This window comes from Ischnura elegans, chromosome 4 (genome assembly GCF_921293095.1).
Source record: "Ischnura elegans chromosome 4, ioIscEleg1.1, whole genome shotgun sequence".
NCBI classification, from domain to species: Eukaryota; Metazoa; Arthropoda; class Insecta; order Odonata; family Coenagrionidae; genus Ischnura; species Ischnura elegans.
The window spans coordinates 50,616,716-50,635,985 of NC_060249.1; the positions used below are offsets into that span (position 1 = coordinate 50,616,716).

Consider the following 19,270-nt stretch of genomic DNA (forward strand, 5'->3'; position numbering starts at 1 on the left):
AATACCATGGAAAAGTTGATAGTAAACATTCTCATGCAAACAGACATTTGGTGAGTCGCAACTCCCTTCCCTCCGCAAACGACTCTCTCCGCAAACGACTCTCTCCGCATACACCGTGCACTGAAATTGTGTGAGGCAAAGACAGACTCCCGGTGCCCATGACTCCTTCAGTGCACACTGCATGTTGGAGTCATGAGCAGAAAAAGTCGGACTCCACGCGCACATGACTCCCTTTGTGCACCAAGTGTGCTGGAATTGTGCGAGGCGAAGTCAGACTCCTGGCGCTCATGACTCTCTCAGCGTACACTGTGTGCGTTGGAGTCGTGAGCGGTGGAAGTCAGACTCCATGCACACACGACTCCTTCCGCAAACATTTTCTGTGACAGGCTCATTGCACGTTTAGCGGGTCAAAGGGAGCACAAGTATTTTTTTGCAGGTAGACCACTGCACACCTTCTCACGCCGCTGGAAAGATTCTCCCGATTCATTTTCTGGGTATTACTCTAAAGAATCTCACATCACCCTTATCGTAATTCTCTCTCCTGCATGTTCCATGCATCGTGAAAGAAAAATGGTTGAAGATGATCATGTAAAAGTTTTCGTCAACAGAAAATTTATGAAAATATGTAATACAAGACAAAAATGAAAATTTTATCTAACACAAATACCTTAGATTAATCAAGGAAATTAATTACGAATTTTTAACATGAACATAATTTTGGAGAGAACATTTTGTTACAACAGAATTTTTCAAATTGTCAAGCACTGGAGACACTACATTTTCCGTCTTCCATGAAAGATATAACATATTGGCAGAAGTGGTTCCTTAGTTATGTCACTTGTTAAACATTAATTGTGACTATGCAATATGTGATTGATTTGAAATCAATTTTTCAAATTGTGATCTAGGAAATGTTGCATTTTAAATGCTCATTCAGAAATACCCCCCTCACCACCTACCCCTCTTCCCCTTTCTTCCACTCCCCTCTTCCCCCTCCCCTCAACCCAGAAATGATTTTGTGAGAGTTGAGGCAGCTCCACAAAAAGAGTCGTTCATGCCATCACTAGTACATAGCCGTCCCTCCGATACACTGAAATATAAAACTAATATGCCAGGCTAGCGTCGTCGGCAGTGGGCCGTGAAATAGGTTCTCTATGAGACACGGGGCAGGTATAGGAGCGGACGTATGGAGACTCTAAGTTTGTAACATAATCATTTATTGGTCCAATAAATACCACACGTAAAAAAGAACAATACCACGAAGAATCCATTCATTGCACAAAACTAACCAAATCATGGGCTGAGCTCGGTTACGGGTAGATTACGAGAGCTAAAGCAAGGAAGCATAAGCAAAAGTGCCGTTGCGACCCAACAAAAAAACTAAAAGGACGGGAGACCCATGCTTCACCCATCCCACCCCCAATTCTTGATCAATTTTTAATGATCTCGTGCGAGAGAGTTTACCAGCGTAGGGTGACCACCGGGAAGTCGATGACAAGTCAGGTGGTATTGGCTGAAGTTTGGAGGCACCGGGAAGTCGATTGCAGGTCAGGTGGTCGAGGCCGAGCTCTCTGGAGGCACCGGGAAATTGGCTACCGGCACGGTGCGGGCATCTTGCAACAACTGTGTAGCCACCGGCATAGCATTTCCACCAACTTCCTCACTCCTTGCCAGCCAGCGATCGAGAGAGAGCTCGCCTGTTTCCTCCTTGCGGTCACCGCTCTCCCCTCACTTCCCCTCTTCTCCTGTCCCTCGATCAGCTGACACCCTCTCCGCCGGTTGCTGACTCATGCCGGTCTGGGACTGGTAAACTATCTCTCGCATGGGTTCCGTCTTAACAAACCCTCAACCGCTCATGCTCTCGCAACCACCCAGCGACCTTGCGTTGTTACAATATATATATTTGATTCTCAGATTTTCCAGATCTCAAGTCATTCATCAAATTTAAAGCTTTTTTTGGGTAGCTGAGACCACAAATCGGACCATATTATGCTAGGCTGGATGTTACCATCAAAACCAAAGAATTAATAATTTTGATTTCAAATATTTACAACCTCAAGTTCTATAACAAAATTTTTAAGACTTGAGATTTTAAAAAAATGAAAATATGTAGCAAAAGGTTGCAGGGAATATTATTAGTCAGCTCTAAAAAATAGCAGTCACTCACTTGTGTCCACAAATAAGCTTCCTTTCACAATTTTCAGGGCAGGTAATGTGGATTCTTCCTTGCATGCACTGAACACAGGTACCTTTGCATTTATGTCCGCACCTTAAGATTTTTCCACATGGCTCTTTGCATCTCAGCATAAGCACATGCGGATGGGGATCTGCGAGAAGAAATGCATGTGCACAACATTATTTCATAATGCAATAGGTTAAGACATATTTTAAAATTCCAAATTCTTATTTTTTAATCCCAATTAGGCATAACTCTTGGTCTACGTTAATTAACCTAAGCTTATAATGGAATAGTGCTACAATTAACTCCCCAAAATATATATTAACTTTAATCTTTAGATTAAATAAGTCAATCACAGCATAAAAGACAAGGCAAAAGCCAGAATTATTTTTGGGGGAGTTTTCGATAATGGGCTGGCATAAGCATTAAAAGTTGGCTGATGGTAGAAAAGTGAGTGGTAGAAAAATGGTAGAAAACTTCCTACATAAGTACATACCTATATAATACTGACAAGAGAATGATGGATGATAAGAAAATGATGCTATGACAATTTTGCTTACCCATGGAAGTTTCTTTACAGCAAAGCCTTACTTCATGCCCACAGCGTGCTATGGCTGTTTTCTTGATCAATGTTTCACAGTTCTTTTCGTCACATGGGATTCCACAGACACCTCGGCAGTTATGGCCACAGCTCATGATTCTCATGCACTTCTCTTTGCAAATTCTATTATCGATGACTTCACAGCATTTCACTTTGACTTTGTGGTCGCAGTTAGGTAGTTTTTTCTCCACCACCTCAGGGCAATCACCACAAGGTTCAACGCACATTTTTTTGCACAAACGCCCACAATCCTTACAGTTTCTTTCACACTGTTTGAGACATTTCACAGTTGATGGATCAGTCGAGCAGTCCATTTCGTACTGGTGCATACACTTGGGGAGTGCCTTCTTCACCTTGACCTTGCAAGGTTTGCACTCCTCAAAGCACTTCTTCTTACACATGTGCTCCCCCTGGCAGTTGACATTCTTGCGAGCACACTCCCTCAGGCACTTGTAATGCAAGTGATAAGGATCAAACTGCACATGGCATTTGAAAGAACACACGTGCCCGCACAGGAGTCTACCATTGCAAGGAGATGAGCAGCATACTTTGCTTGCATCAGCTCCGCATGGCTTTTTAATTTCATGCCCACATTCTGGGATTTTGTAAATCACTTCCACACGGCATTTATACTTCCTGGAATCCACGTGACAGGGCAGTTTTTTCACATGGCCGCAAGGAAGTGTGCTTTCAACTGGGACCATACACTCTCCACAGTCTTGCCAGCACTGCTTCTCACACCGGTGATCACGAAAGCAGACTCGGTTGCAGATTTCATAGCACTTATATTCGTCATGGCTTTGCGGGTGGCAAACTTTTTCACAAATATGACCACAATTCATTTTCTCATTACATTTCAATCTGCAGCCACCTTCGGGAACATCATAAAAATCTTCAGCTTTGCTGACCTCAGTCAATTGATCTGGATGCTTGAGACACTGCAATGTCAAATGGGTCCCAACAGCCTCTTTCTCTAACAGTACTTCCCTAATCTTTGACCACAGGCTGCTTTTGTCTGCGAGCATATCCAAGTTTCCAATTATGTACAAACCTTTCTTTGCCCTGGATAGAGCAACACATGTTCTGTTTTCACTCGCTAAAAATCCTATTTTCCCTTCCTCGTTATTTCTGACTAAGGACAATAGGATAATATCATTTTCCTCCCCTTGAAATTTGTCAACAACAGCGATTCTGACATTTTTAATGTAATAATATTTATCCCTTTCCTGCAAAAAATAAATAATTGAATGTAAAAACATCAAGTGACTGAAAAAAATTACAAGTCATATTATTTTATCCCTTCCTCAGCAAATACGTTTAATCAACTTTCAATCACAATGGCTTTCATGTCTACCAATCACAATACTCAAGTAAAAATTTCTCCCTTGCAACTTAACTGAAACTGGGCTGAAACTACCTTGAAACTCACTGCCTTGTTTCTATGCTGAAACTGCATTGAAATTGAAACAAACCAGTGGAGTTTAGAAGAGGAATGGCAGTGCCATAGCAGTGTAATTAAGAACTCCAGCTATTCCAATGAAACTCCCTTGGCCGACTAAACTGAAACTCCCTTGGCTAGCTACAGTGAAACTCCCTTGGCTACCAGCTAGACTGAAACTCCCTTGGCCAGCTACACTGAAACTCCATTGGATAGCTAGGCTGAAACTCCCATGTATGCCAGGCTGAAACTCCCTTGTTTGGCTGAATACATTTCCCCTACCCAATCCATTAAAATTCCCTTGTCAAATCATATGAAACACAGTAAATTAACAACTTGCGCAACCCAGCCAACAGTGGATGATCACATAACAGATTTCTCCCACAATTTTGCATGCATGATAAAAGATAAAGGGTGGACAGGTGATTGTGATCAACAATAGTTATAACTACAATGACCACAACATTTTTCAAGACAAAATTTATTAGAACATGAAAATACATCAATAAATTAATAACTGTTAAAAGCACATACAAAAATATTCCAAACGAAAGAAGTCATGGAAGTTAGATGCTTCTGCAATAGAGAAGAAACATGACTGATGAGAGTCACAAACGACTTAACTCAAAATCAAATTAGCAAAATTGCACATAAAAAACTCTAATTTACTTGGCTTATTAGTTATATGGTGCATTAATATGAACCATTCAAATTATAGAAAGCAAAACTTAAATTATCACTGGGGAAGCATGCGCTTTGCATCATAGTTCAATGAAAAACGAAGCGATGACTCGTTACTTAGGCTATGTGTTAACTCCAAACGAAAACCACGCAAGACTCCAAAACATTCAGCAGTAACTAATAAGTATAAGCAGTAAATATACATTGCACTATAGCAAAACCCACCTGCATTCCTTATTTCTTCGAAAGCCCGCTCGAGCTCACCGAGTCCGGTCCTCTGCAGGATGACTAACGGACGGCACGGCATCCGCGGCATGGATGACCGGTCGGTGTATTATCCTCCTCATCCGGGGTATCCATGAGGCAGGAAAAGTGGACGGCAGTCGCCAACGTGTTGAAAGAATAATTTGTTATTGGCTGCATGACCCCCGAAAAAGGAGCTTGAAATCCTTAAACGTGCCTGGATTAGAACACGAATTCAATGTCAACGTTCTCATGGCTAAACATGGAAGGAATAAACATGCCGCCAGAGAAGTTAAAATGCTTACCTCCAATTATGACTGCAGTCACCACCACCGACCTCGTTCTCCCCTTCACCTCAATTTCGATTAATTCTTGCCGTTAACAACCGTCAAAGTACTGGGAAAATATTAATGCCATCAATCTTTTCATGCCAAAACCCACGGAAAAGATATACATACGTGTTGCCAAAAGCTAAATTTAAAAAAATACATTGCCGCTGAAAACAGGGGTCACGTAAATGTCCGGTAGATGGGTTCCGTACCTTGGCAAAACTTACGATGGGTAGCACACGTGCAGCAAGGGAGAAGCAGTTAAACTTCATGAGGGAGAGGGGATACCCAAATGCTGCTGCAGCTCTGTGGCAGGGCAGTGAAGACATTCGGCAAGGAGATTCAGTGGAGTTATTAAGTTGGCCTCGCCTTTGAGCCTACCGTCCAGCTCAGTGCCAGTAGAGCTCATGTGCAGCAAGGGAGAAGCAGTCAAAATCCATGAGGGAGAGGGAATACCCAAATGCTGCAGCAGCTCTGTGGCAAGGCAGTAAAGACATGCGGCAAGAGAGATGCAGTGGTGTCATAAATGCGGCCTGGCCTGAGCCTATTGTCCAGTTCAGTGTAAGTGGGGCACACATGCAGCTAGGGAGAAGCAGTTCAAATGCAATGGACTTGCAAGGGAGAATGGCATCAGATTTTCAGTTGAAAGCTCTTTTTCTTGTTGAGGACAAGGCAGTGCAGTGCAGCTACAAGGTTGTTTCAAGGCAGTTTTAACACATTCAGTTGAGTTTCAGCCAAGAATCAGCTCTGTTTCAAGGGAGAAATTTTTACTTGAGTAACCATAATGCTTTTAAAGCAAGATAAGCATTTTATCTTTCAATCAACAAAAAATTATGTTTAAAATAGATTGAAACGGCATTATAATTTCTCAAAATTACCGCAAAGGCAAAATTACCTAAAGGCCATGCCTCTTCTTCGAACAAGAAACAAGATCTTACCTCACTAAGAAGGTACATTTGTCCAAGGTAACTTGTAAGTATTGTAATCTGACTGGGATCATAGCCTTGCATAACGATGTATCTGCAAAGAGCAATCAGGAACTCAGCTTCATGGGTGTTCTTTTTGCTCAAATCATCCATTGCCTATTTCACAGGGAAACAATATTTTAATACCAAGCATTCAGCTCTTTGAATATAAATGAAGAGCATTGGAATAAAAATCTTACATTCAATACAAAAATATGTATACACATTATAAAGGTTAACCACGCAGTATAATAAGCAGCAATCAAAAATTTCCCTGAGAATTCCAGATATTTAAGATGACTAGATTTGCTGTCCGGGGTTTCATTCAGTCCTATCCCATCCATATGCATTCTTGGCAAAATATTTCCTTTAGGTAGAAATTTCAAACCAAGGAAAAAGTATTAGAGTCATTAAATGCTATGTGCAATATTTTGAGATGATGGAAACTTAACTGCACAAGCAATTTACCCCAATTATATGTAGTTTAATAAGCCTTCCACAAGTTAGTATATATGTATAAGTATTATTCTTCAGCCCACACATAGGGAAAAAATAGTACAGGGATCATACCAATGCCCTGATAAATATTTACAAGTAATACCTATAGGTGGACACTCATATCTACCTTCACCAAAAGATATCTAACTCAAATGCTCTATACATGATAGCACATTTCACAAGATGAATTATTCCAGAAGGAACTGCAGTGACCTAGAACTGAATATCAGTAACCAAATAATTCTGCTACTAGTTTCCAATAATAGCTTTAAGCATGTGAAAAAAATTGGAATATCCAGGAGCAATTGTCCTTAAAAAAATATTCTCATGGAAGGTATTTTAAGTTCAATGAAAGTGATTAGATTCACATACAAGTTGTTATCAACAAAGCTTCAGTGGATACATTCACGATCAGGAGTTTGTTTCCAAAAGTATCATTTGATACTCTAAAAATGGTCTGTTAGATAAAAATCCATCTTCATGTTTTGTTTGGCATCCTGTTTTGGGGGAACTCCACCGCTACGAAAAGAGCTACTCCAGCTCAAAGCTATCAAGGCTGTTATGTACTGCATTTTTTCTTATAGAAGTTTGTTTTGTTCGGTGGTTATCTTTTCACCTGACATTACGTTGGTGTTTTTTTTTTCTGCTACAACGGGTGCATGCTGCCATCTTGGTTGTCAGTCTGAATCAGATCTTTCGATGTTCAAGTTGATCCTCATGAGTGTTGTTAGAGCTGGATAATAAATCCATGTCCATCCACATAAGGGCTGGTTTAATTATTTCATACGTAACAAAGACCATGCATCACATTCTTATTTGCACCCCATTCAAAACGTTTTTTGTCGAAAGCTATTTTTCCAAAAAGTGAGTTCCTGAGATTATTGAAATCTGCATAAAATGGAAGCGATTGCGTGCCAGCTGCACTCACGGGAGATCCGTGTTCATGTTTTCCAAGCCTCGCAGTGTGCGATTGCGCTCCGTGATCACAGATACACGCCCCGCAGCAGTTGCAACCTGGGAAAATTGTGCGAGACGCGACTACGTGGCGTGGTGCCTAAAAGTGGTTTCCTACGTCGCAGTGGTTTTGAATCATCCATGCAAACCACTTTTCTGTATCCGTGATCCCGCAGCCATGGATGCGGGTTTTTCAAAACCACTTCTTAAATGGAGCCGTAATAATACCAGTACAACCATGTTATCGCCGCTAAAGAGATTGTGGACTGTCGATGAAAGCTCTCAATGAGTCTGGGAAGCACTCTACAATTACAGAATAATTGCATAAGTAATAATACATTGTTAGTTTTACATAAATTATGAACATTACAAGACTTTTTAAGTGAAAGTTTGGGTTATCCGTGTTTTCCGATTATTCGTGCCATCTCTCCCCATCATTAGCCCGGATAATCAGGAGTGTGCTGTACTGTAGTTTCATCTTAAGAGCGGAATGGTCTACACCAGTGGTGCAGCGAGGGGGGGTTTTGGGGGATAAACCCCCCCCCCCCCCGAGCTCAGAGAAATTTTAAATTTTAATCCATTTTACTTAATTGGATTGCTATTACTAATAGAATAGTGTAAGGTTGAATGAAATATCCCTCAGAAAGCCGTAAAAACTCACCATTTTGAACCATTTATCTTTAAAATTCCACAATTCATTAATCTCGCACTTACAGCTTATCCTGATGGGTATTTCCAGCCCCCTCCAACTCGGCTGCTACGCCGCTGGTTGGCTGGCCCCAAAATCCTCCCACGTTATTCAATTTTTTTAGTTCGTTACAGAGTGGCGCTGCGAGCTCGTCGCGCGTCCAGTATCGCGTTGCTGTTTCATTCATTTCAACGATGAATCAGTGAAGCTCGTCACTTTGAAGATGTCTTATATTGCTAAAAAGCTATTAAATTTGAAGATGGTCCGTGCATCGCGCTTTTGTTATGTGCCTAATAATTCTACAAGATACAGGAAAACCAGGAAGGAAGGCTGAGCTGAAAATAAAAGCTTTTTCAAAGCAGTGGTAAGTACTCAAAATGCGGTGGGTTACCTATGCTAGTTTTATGGCTCTGTTATCGTTAATTTGGTAATTTTTTTGTGGTTTTAGAGTCTCAGTGACCTCATTTTTTAATTGAAAATATGTGATATTCGCTACGAATTAATTAGCGGTGCAAATAGAAAGCGGAAATACTGCAGTATCTGCAATGGCGGCTTTGTTTACCTTTCCATGCATGCCCTTACTCTTGTTTTTAAAGAGGTCGATTCGGCAAAGCATGCGATATTTATCTCTATTGCCTTCCTCATTTATTTAGAAAACTTTTTATTGTTATCTTCGCTTCTTCAAGGGTTCATGTTTTTCACATAATACCGAAATAATATCATGCCACGTTGCCGTGGAGGCATGGTTCCATCAGTTTTTGCTAATTTTGCTATTGTACTTAATTACTACAGTATAACCTGGGTTATTTCTTAGCTCGCTTTCCAATTAATGATTGGCTTTCGATATTTAGTGAATAATTTAGTGTGAGTACAGAAAAGTGGAGGAAAAATATCGCACCACACGAATATTTACTTACGATGATAGGGAAAACTTGTATTATTTCATTCCTATTAGATACAGTTGTGCAGTGAATTAGTGTTTTTATGATCGTGGTGAAAGTGTAAATGTGTATCCTACTCCAGTTTTAGGACTTATTGACAGTGAAATTATAATGGTAGCTTCTGTTATCTGGTGGGATAAGGTTTATGGCGCCCTGACGATAGTTATGCTTGAATCCATGCTCATTTTATGCAAGAATTGATGTTGTGTAGCGTACAATAATTTACATGAACTAACAGTAATCCGCCTACGAATGTTGAAATTTTTACAGGGAATATGGCATATTTCATATTTTTTTTTACTTTTGTGGATTTGCTGCCATTGCAGTTAAGAAACTGTTGTAGTTGTAACCAAAGTGCTACAACAATAATGTGGTCAGGATATTTTTGCTGAAAGGGGGCAGGGGTTACTTGTTCTACTCAAAAGGAAGTCATGAGATTAGAGTAAATGGTGGTAACATTGAGAATTGAAAGGATGAATTTAGCTCTTGATATTTGCTATCGAAAATTTGGCCCCACCCTTTCGTAATGATAATTTTCTCGTGCCTTAAAGCCTCACATTTTTGGTGTGACGTAACCTCATGTAAAGCCATTATTAGAAAACTGTGGGGATCTTTCGTGGTAAAAGTACTGTCATTCCACATTTATAAATGATACGATCTGGGATTTCACCTTATTTTTTATATATTTTTTAAATTTTGCCTAATTTTTAAAAATTTCTATTTCTAGGTGGTCATTCATCTCCATATTCTTTGGTGGAAGTGGTACTGCCACAACCTTGGAAAACCCTCAAATCTTCATGAACTTTGAGATTTATTTACATTTTTCTCACTTCCAACCTTTGTCCTTATCATTTCAGCTCGTCTGTACAGTGTTAATGATAGTGCTTGTGCTTTCATGAATAAATGCATTGAAAATTTAACAACAATCACTTCCTTCAATTACCATTCCCGGCCGTCTCCTTTTCCTTTATATTGGTTACTGTTTCGGTTGATCTTGTGATGTGTATTTCTGCGACTTTCTTGGGTTAAGAATTTAGCAAGGTGTTTTTCAGCCAAGTCTTAATTAGGGTTCCCAAACTTACATGTAACATTTCAGAATAGTCATTAAGTCTTAATCTAATCTTAAATGTGTCATTATGGGAAGCTTTTAGTAATTAATTTTGGGCCAGTTTTCTTTTCATTGCGGATCTAGTATTTTCTGAATCGGGTATTACCGTATCCTTGTAGTTACCTGCTAAGGATTGCCTGTTTAAGGTGGGCAACTAGGTGGTGTGCATCGACTTTGCTTTTCAGTGACGGTTATCTTGATTATCATGTTGATGCCGATAGATGGTGAACCGTGTTAAACCGTGATGTTATAAATTTTTGGCGATTGGGACGTAATAACTTCTGTTTTATGTAGTAGAGCTAATAAAATACGACTGCTAGCAGACGATAACATCTCATATTCAATTCCTTCTAAAGCCAATTTTTTTTGTACATGGACTTTCTAACTGGCTGTCAATGAAATTAAAAGGCTATTAAATTGTGTCTTAGTGTTCAATTCAGTTAAAGGCATTTTAAATTCGTTGTTCCAGCGATCAAGAATCGTATTTGGTTCAATGCAATTTCGTAATGCTGGACACGCGGACACCTACTAGCACCATCTATCGGCGATTCCCTCGCGCGGAAGCTTTTGGGGCCACCTAGCGGCCGGGAGTTGGAGGGGGCTGGGTATTTCATACCCCTACACACCCCGGTACTAGTTGCACCTAAAGCCCCCCCTATGACTTGATTCCTAGCCGTGCCCCTGGTCTACACAGTCAAAGGCAGAGGTTAAGTCACATAAGGTAAGGGACAGGCATTGTTTATTTTCATAAGCATCTATTATTTGTTTTACTACTGATTTACTCCAGCTGCTAGTTCAGTAGATTTTCCACGGCGGAAGCCATACTGAGAAGAAGTTCTGACCCTCAAAATGTTTTAACATTTGACCGAAGGCAATGTTTTCAATTATTTTGGCAATGGCTGAGATATTGGTGATAGCAGGTCTATAGCTTAGTGGCAAAGTTTTATCCCCTCTTTTAAATACTGGAACAACCTTGGAGAATTTGAGTTCTTCTGGAAAGTAGCCAGATCAAAAGCAGGGCATTGATCAATATAGAGAGAGGATGAGAACTACAGTGTGTAACTGACTTAATCACAACATTTGAGAGGCCGATGATATCACAGCTTTTCAAATTTTTGAATTTTTTAACAACTTGGATTACTTCCCTTGATGTAACCCAGTCCCACTGAAATCTAGTTGGAGCAATAGGACGGTTGTTGATAAGAGTCTCAGCATTAGTTGCTGGACATTTAATATTTGCATGCAATTTGTCAATATTATTTACAAAATGAAAGCTAAATCTTGAAAATCAAATTAAAGCTGGGTCAATAGGGATCCTGCTATAATTATTTGATGTATTTGTTTCACTTTTGATAAGAGTCCAAGCAGTCTTACTTTTATTGGGGCACTATTTACAAAATCTGAGTTAGCCTTACGCCTAGCTTACACGAGAGCATAGTGGTAATCCTTTTTAAGTTTTTATAAACATTTTTTTAAGATCTTCAGTTTGTTTTTGTCGGTAATCATGATGAGCGCTTGTCACCTGCATCTTAAGATTTTCAACCACAGAATTGAAATAGGTTTCACGTGCTTTTTTATTTTGCTGTAACTGAATTAACCTTCTTGGAAAAGATTTATTGAAGAAGCTAATCAAAACATTAAAAAACTCAGAGAAATTGGACTGCACATTTGCATGAGAGAGTACATCAGTCCAATTAGTGGAAGCAAGCAGTGGCGCCGACTCCATTGGGCCTGAGGGGGCCCCTCAAAATTGGTTATGGGTGTGAGGAAAAAATGAGTCAGGCTTGCCGATTTTCCACGGATTGTCCAGATATCGAGATTCGAGTTACCAGGGTTCTAATGATGATCATTTGACTCTTATAAAATGCTTAAAAAACTAAAAACTCACTACTTATAAAATTCCCCGGGGCAAGATCCCCGGTTTGGGCCCCCCCAATATTTTTTGTAAGTTGGCATCCCTGGAAGCGAGTGAACATTTAAAATTTTCAATACCGAAGTTGGTAATTGGCCTTATGTACATGGTTTTTAGCTTCATATGAGGCTTGAAATTATTTATCTTCAGCTGGAATTGGATATGCCATATGATCAGATAAAAAAGGATCAATGACACTGATTGTTATGTAAACGCATGAAAATTAAAGAACCTAGATAGCGTAGTGGTCTGTGCAGTGGCCCGGAAAGCCAAAGGTCCATGGTTCGATTCCCTGTCCAGGGGAATTTTTTCTCACGGGAATTCTTGTATATTTCACCACCATTCACGCGGCAGGGTTAGAAATATTACAAATACTGCTTTGTGCGGCTTTAACACATTCCATGCGGCCAAAAAAATCTTGGGTGTTCCGGGTGACGGAATTTTTTTATTTTAATTTCCAATAGATTTCGGTTTAAAATGATTACCTTGATATCTAAAGTTGCCGATAACATACGGGAAATATTTATTTTTAAACTTTTTTTTCGTGACATCTTAAGATGTCGTCCGCCATGGCGAAACAATGAACGTATGCAACCGGCAATACACCAATACCTGCAAATTCTATTTTTGAAATTGCAACAAACCCCTTCTAATTCTAAAGTTCATTTCAATTTTAGTTGCTAACATTAAATAATAATAAGTACTGGATATAATTTTGACAGTAAAACTGCAATATTTTGTGAAGTATTTTTAGCTTCCTGCATATCGAAAACAAAACAAATGATTAGAAACTCTGCAATGGTCCGGGCAATGGTCTATTGGGTTCTCTACAGCAAACTTACATTTTTTCCGCACATTTGGCAATTCACAGTATAGAACCCGATTGGCTAGGTCCTTCCAAAGTAATACGCCGAGGAAGCCTTAGCTAGGAAGCAATATAAGTCGATGAAGAAGAATACACATTTTTCTTCATTTTTTTTATTCCAAAAATTTGCTGTAAGCTTTCTCTGCATGACTAATACAATGCTTTTTTTGAAAGTAAACCATTACTATTATACATATTTAATGTTTTATTTTAGTTTAAAGTAAAATACATTGTTGTAAAAATAAATATAGCACTTATCAAAAAATAGTATACAAAATAAAGAGTTACTTTTTCATTACACTTAAAAATACATATTCAATATTTCTCTGGCATCTTCCCATGATATTCAATGAAACAGGGACGGAGACATAATCCGGGCTCATCCGGACAATCTGGGCAGAAAGTGGTGACGGTCTTCCTGACTCCTTTGGTGTGACAAACGCGGCATCGCTTTTGTTTCCGTCTATTCCCCCCGTCGGCAGGAAAGAAATCGGGAAAATGAGATTCGGGGGGCTTGGGTGTGGATGGACGTGAGGTAGGGCCTGTTTGTGCTCCTACCAGGGATCGTATTAGCTCTATGCGGAACTCGTACAGCGTTTTTTTGTGTCCACTGTATTTTTGATACAATAAGTAACTATTTATAATGATCAACTGAAAGATGTGTATTCCTAATTTCTTATACCACTTGACCGATTTATGCTCACAGGGGTAATATGCTAGCATTTGGTCGCCGTGATCAATGCCTCTCATAAATTTGTTATACATAACTATCGCCTCCGGTTTTAATTTCAATATTCCTTTTCTGTTCGGGACCTCAAGCAACTGGCTCCCATACTCGGAGGTGATGACCAAAACGTCTCGTTTGTCCCTCCATTTCAAGACGCAGATGCCATCATGACTCCACTGCTTTACTATTTCACCCTTCTTAATTTTTTGGGACACAATTTCCTTCCCAAGGAGGAAGAAAAGTCAAAATGACATCACTTTGACCTCAAAATGACCCACAAAAAGTCACTATTCAGTCAGGACTGTGAAGGTGACTTTTTGCGGGTCATTCTGATGTCAAAGTGACGTCATTTTGACTTTCAATTCATATGTACAAGTTTTCACTAAAAGTGAGAATCTATAAAAAAAAATTGTCAAATATTCTCTACGATACTCACTCTCCCCGCATTCCAACCTGAAGGTTGGTTTGGGAAGGTGAGGGTAGAGCTCACCCCTGACACAACCACGCATGCGAATACCACACCTTAAGGAGGGGGGGCCAGTTCCTTTCCCTGGGCTAGTTCTACAGATAATTATTAATTTTGGGGAGCACAAAGTTTCACCCCAGGTTTAAACTCCTGGGACCTATCTGCCTATAGTCAGTGGCTACATCCAATAGGTCACTCAGTGGCATAGCCAGGTTTTAGGCCTAAATTTAAAAGGCGGCGCCCCTTAAGGCGCCTCCCCTCCTTCCCTTCTCCTATTGATACCCCAAGACGTGACTGGGCCACTTGCCCTGGGCGATATATATCGTGAAATATCGCGATAATTAATTATATCGGGAATACTAATTTGAGTTTTGTACATTATCGATAAATGATTGTCCGATAAATAGGGCCCAATACAAGTATCGGGACCGATAGAATATTGGAACCGATAAAATATCACGATATATCATCCAATAAAAATATCGGGTGCGATAAATTAACTGAGCCAATAAAAAATATCGGAATCGTTAAAAATAGTCTTCCGATAAAATACTACGGAACTACTATTATAAGGTAGAAATATCCTTTCGATAAAATATAAAGATATATCATCCGCTATAACAAATATTGGACCTGATAAAAATCGTCATTTGATAAAATACTACGCTAGAATATCCGATAAAAAAATCGGCACTGCTTAAATATCACGAAATATCATCCAATAAAAATTGCTGCTTGAATAAAATATCGCGATTCATTGTTTCATAAAAGCCGCAGCCGCGATAAAACATCGTGATTTATCACCCGATTGCGTCGTTGCGCACGATAAATTATCATGATTTGGCATCGGGAAATTAGTTTCGGAAAATGTTTATGGCTGGAATATGTATAGGGTTGGCCTTCGTTTATGCTAGACCATAAATCGGTGCGTTAAAAACTTACTAATGTATGGTACATCGCGATATTAAATAGGAGGTATTTTTTCATCGAATTATATAACGTGATATATTGTATCTGAAGGCAAATTTTTATCGGGCAGGAGATTTTTTTATGAAATGATACATCGTGGTATCTTATCGGTAGGCGATTTTTATGGGCCCCGATATTTGTATCGGATGATATATATCGTGATATTTTAATGGATACCGGATGATATTTATCGTGATTTATTTTGTTCTCGATATTTTTATCGATTTTCGTCCGAGATTTAATGACGTTATATGATAATTGTTCCTTTAAAATGGTCTATTATTCGCTTTTACCGCAAAGAAGTCCCCGGGAACTAACCTATTTCGCCAAAATATTTGGAAGGAAATCCGTGACGCGCCATATCTTAACTAGAATGCGCCGCGGTTTTTAAATAACTCATCGTCGCTGATTGCTGCATTTGCGTAAGAAATAATTAAGCCTCTGCCCGTTTTCAATAATATTTTCGGTGAGAGCTCGTACGTGCGTTACTAGGGGAATAATGGCCAATAATAAATATCGGTCTTCATTTCAAATCAACAATGGAGCGTTTGTTTCACTGTAATATGCCATTTCTCGGATTATTTACGCTTGTTTTTACAAACGAGACAAGAGATTGTAACCTTACAGGAGAGGAAAAGGAAATGAAAATTTGCTTTATATTGCTCCAGAAGATGAGATGTTTGAAGCAGCTAATATGCCAAAACTTCTCTGGATGACGAGAAGAATTTAAACAACTTTGAAGAGCTCCTAAAAACCTCATCTCTCTTCAAATCATTGTGAGTAAATTGACTGTTATCCGCTCTACATCATCCATCAAATTAATCCTTCTATTTTCCGTTCTTGTGCCATATGTTAAACTTAAAATTTATTTTGGTTTCCTTTCTCACAGGTTTAACATCGTAGACAAATTGCAGTTGATCATACTGATGGAGTTTTCAGCCCATGTGACCAGAAATATGAATTTGCTCGCTGCATCAATTGGGATGGAGAGCTTGGAAAAATTATGTTCAACAAACCCTGCATCAATAAGGCTATTTGCAGTTAGTATCAATTTTTCTATTTTATGTATCATCAAAATTAGAAACTTTCAGCTTCTTGATGTTATTTTTTCCTTTGTTTGCAGTCCCACGATAGAAGAATTTCCCTCAGGGTATAGTAATTAAGAAGAAGGCAAAGATCAACAAAATTGCTTAAGCAACTAGAGGCAACTGAAGGGAAAGGAAATGCTACAGAATCAACTGTAATGGCCAATGTAGATAATTTTTCTCGATTTGTATTTGAAGAGGGAGAAAAGGAACATTAAAAGGAAAATTAAAAACAAATCCTGAGGGTTTTCTTCTTGTAAAATCTATCTGTTTTTTGTTGCAATAAATCCTAATAAAGGCTGAGTTTCATATCTGAAGTGTTTAATTTATCCCTAAATGATAATCTAAATACAGAAATTATAGCATGAATTGTCATTAGAAGAACAAATAGGTTTGGTCACAAATAGTCAAAGTGAGGTCAAAATGAGGTCAAAATGATAGGTAGTCATTTAAGGTCATATTGACATCATCATGAGTCACGAGGGATGTCATTTCAAGGGACCATTTTGAGGTCACCGTGACTACCAAGCCATGACTTGAAAATGACGTCAAGATGATGTCATAATGACTTTTCATTCCTCCTTGGGTTGGGATTCCCTGCTCTGTTTACCCGCAATGTGCCTGTGCAATATATTTCCTTTCCCAGAAGTTCTCTAGACAATTGCACACTGTTGTAGTAATTATCTAAATAAACAGAATGGCCAAAACCCTCTCGGCCCTGAAGTAGTTTATGTACTACATTTCTTACGTGCCCCTGCCCTCCTACTTCCTTGTCTGCAGACCCAGTGTATACCAGCATTCGAATTACTATTCCGGATGATTCCGCTAACAAATACATTTTAATGCCATATTTATGACGTTTTCCTTTCATGTACTGTCGAAAAATCAGACGGCCTCTCCATAAAACCATTGATTCATCCAACGATAAATCTTTAGCGGGTGAATAAATGGCATGCATTCTACCTTGAAAATGATTCATCAATGGCCTGATTTTGAACAATTTGTCTTCTGGTAGAGGCTCATTTTCCGTAGGATTTGCAGCGAAATGAAGCGTTTGCAAAATGCCAAGAAACCTATCCCGAGGCATGTACCGTGAAAAGCACGTTAAATTGAATAAATCGTCCTTTTTCCAATAATCCTGGATTCTATTAAGCCTAATTGTTCCCATGTGGAACAATAACCCAAGGAACTTTTGAAATTCGTCTCTCGACATATGTTTCCAGTCGGCTATTCTGGCATGTGGCGATACATTTGCCGATTGAAGGGTCTCAGCCTGCCTGTTGGTTTCTGAAACCAAGAGGTCGTAAAATGCCTCATTGGCTATGAGGTCAAAATAATTGCGTGGGTGATTGCCAGCAGGGGATTCCTTCAACCCGGGACAACCAGCAAATGGCATCCGTGTGATAGCAGGCTGCTCATTTTTCCACATTTCACAAAATCTATCGGTACCTGAGGGGTTTGGTGCCATGGTTTCAATGATGGTATCAGTTGCAGAAATATTGGTCCTGTCACGCTCAGAATCTCCAAGGTCCTCGTCCTCGCTCTCATCTTCGCTGTCCTGATTTCAGGGTGGAAGTCTTCCGCGCTTTCCTCCCATAAATCCTCATCTTCTCCCGAAGAATCTGTCTCAGATAGTAGCCTCCTCAAGTCGTCTTCGGTCAATCTCTTTGTTAGGGCTCGCGAAGGATCATTCTTTGAACATCCTAGTTATTGATTACAAAAATTATTTAATTATTGCAAAAAATAAAAAGATGTTTAAAATTGAATAAATTTTCCAAACTGCACTCGCAGATACTGAAACTCACCGGAGACAGATGGTCCTGTTTCTGCTTCAGTTTTCTTGCCATTTTCATCTTCTTCCAACTTTCTCTTTCTCCTATTTCCTGCTCCTTATTATACGAATATAAATACATTATTAAGATATTTATCCTACTGAACATGAAAGAATGAGTGTTGAACACTTACCAGAATTGAGTACTGTTGTGGTGGTATCTTCTGAATGGGAGATATATTTCTTCCTATGCATTTCGAACGCCTACAGTCGAAAACGCAATATATCTCACGGCAGCACGTATGTAAGCTGAACTCTTGAGCTGAGGTGCAGAATCAGAATGCCGTGTGGTAGGACAGAGCACCATTCGCGACTAACATTTGAAGGAAGCATGCGTGGAGTGACGGTAGTAATGAAACAATGTTTCAACCTCCAGGAGTAAGCCCCTGAACAGAGAATTTTCCAGACAATTTGTAAAATGGACTCTTCATTCGAATGGACGGAAGGGGACAGGTGAGCGAGGTATAAGAAACAATGTAAGACCTCCTGCGTAGGAAGCTCAAATTATCATGTGCTGCTAGCGTTTTATAAACACCGGGTCGGTAATTGTGTGCTGCATTGGAGCGGAGGAGCGAGGATATGTAGCAATTTTGGAGCGAGGAAAAAAACTCACCATGAAACTTATATTGACCAAGTGAAACACCTATGAGTTCCTCCCTGCCCGTCGTTATATCAATACACAAATTTTACGCAATGATAACAAAGAAATAAGAAAAAAATATATGAGGTGACGAAGAGCATGATCCAAAATTTTGAAAAATTGCGAAAAAAAAAACAAAGATAAGATGTA

At 39.4% G+C, this 19,270-nt stretch overlaps 1 protein-coding gene and 1 long non-coding RNA gene across 2 annotated transcripts in view; one reads left to right on the forward strand and one right to left on the reverse strand.

The window, feature by feature from the left end:
- The window catches only part of LOC124158129 (NFX1-type zinc finger-containing protein 1-like), an 87,285-nt gene that overhangs the window by 13,015 nt on the left and 55,000 nt on the right, over window positions 1–19,270 (reverse strand). Inside the window, exons 7-9 of the mRNA XM_046533313.1 lie at window positions 6,410–6,553; window positions 2,740–4,006; window positions 2,168–2,327 (exon numbers count right to left, since the gene is read on the reverse strand). Coding sequence (XP_046389269.1) covers window positions 2,168–2,327; window positions 2,740–4,006; window positions 6,410–6,553 — 1,571 coding nt within the window. The remainder of the gene's footprint in view (window positions 1–2,167; window positions 2,328–2,739; window positions 4,007–6,409; window positions 6,554–19,270) is intronic.
- Window positions 15,960–16,886, forward strand: LOC124157431. Its single transcript, XR_006864596.1, has 3 exons — window positions 15,960–16,340; window positions 16,454–16,604; window positions 16,688–16,886. It is a non-coding gene; the product is annotated as an uncharacterized LOC124157431 (long non-coding RNA).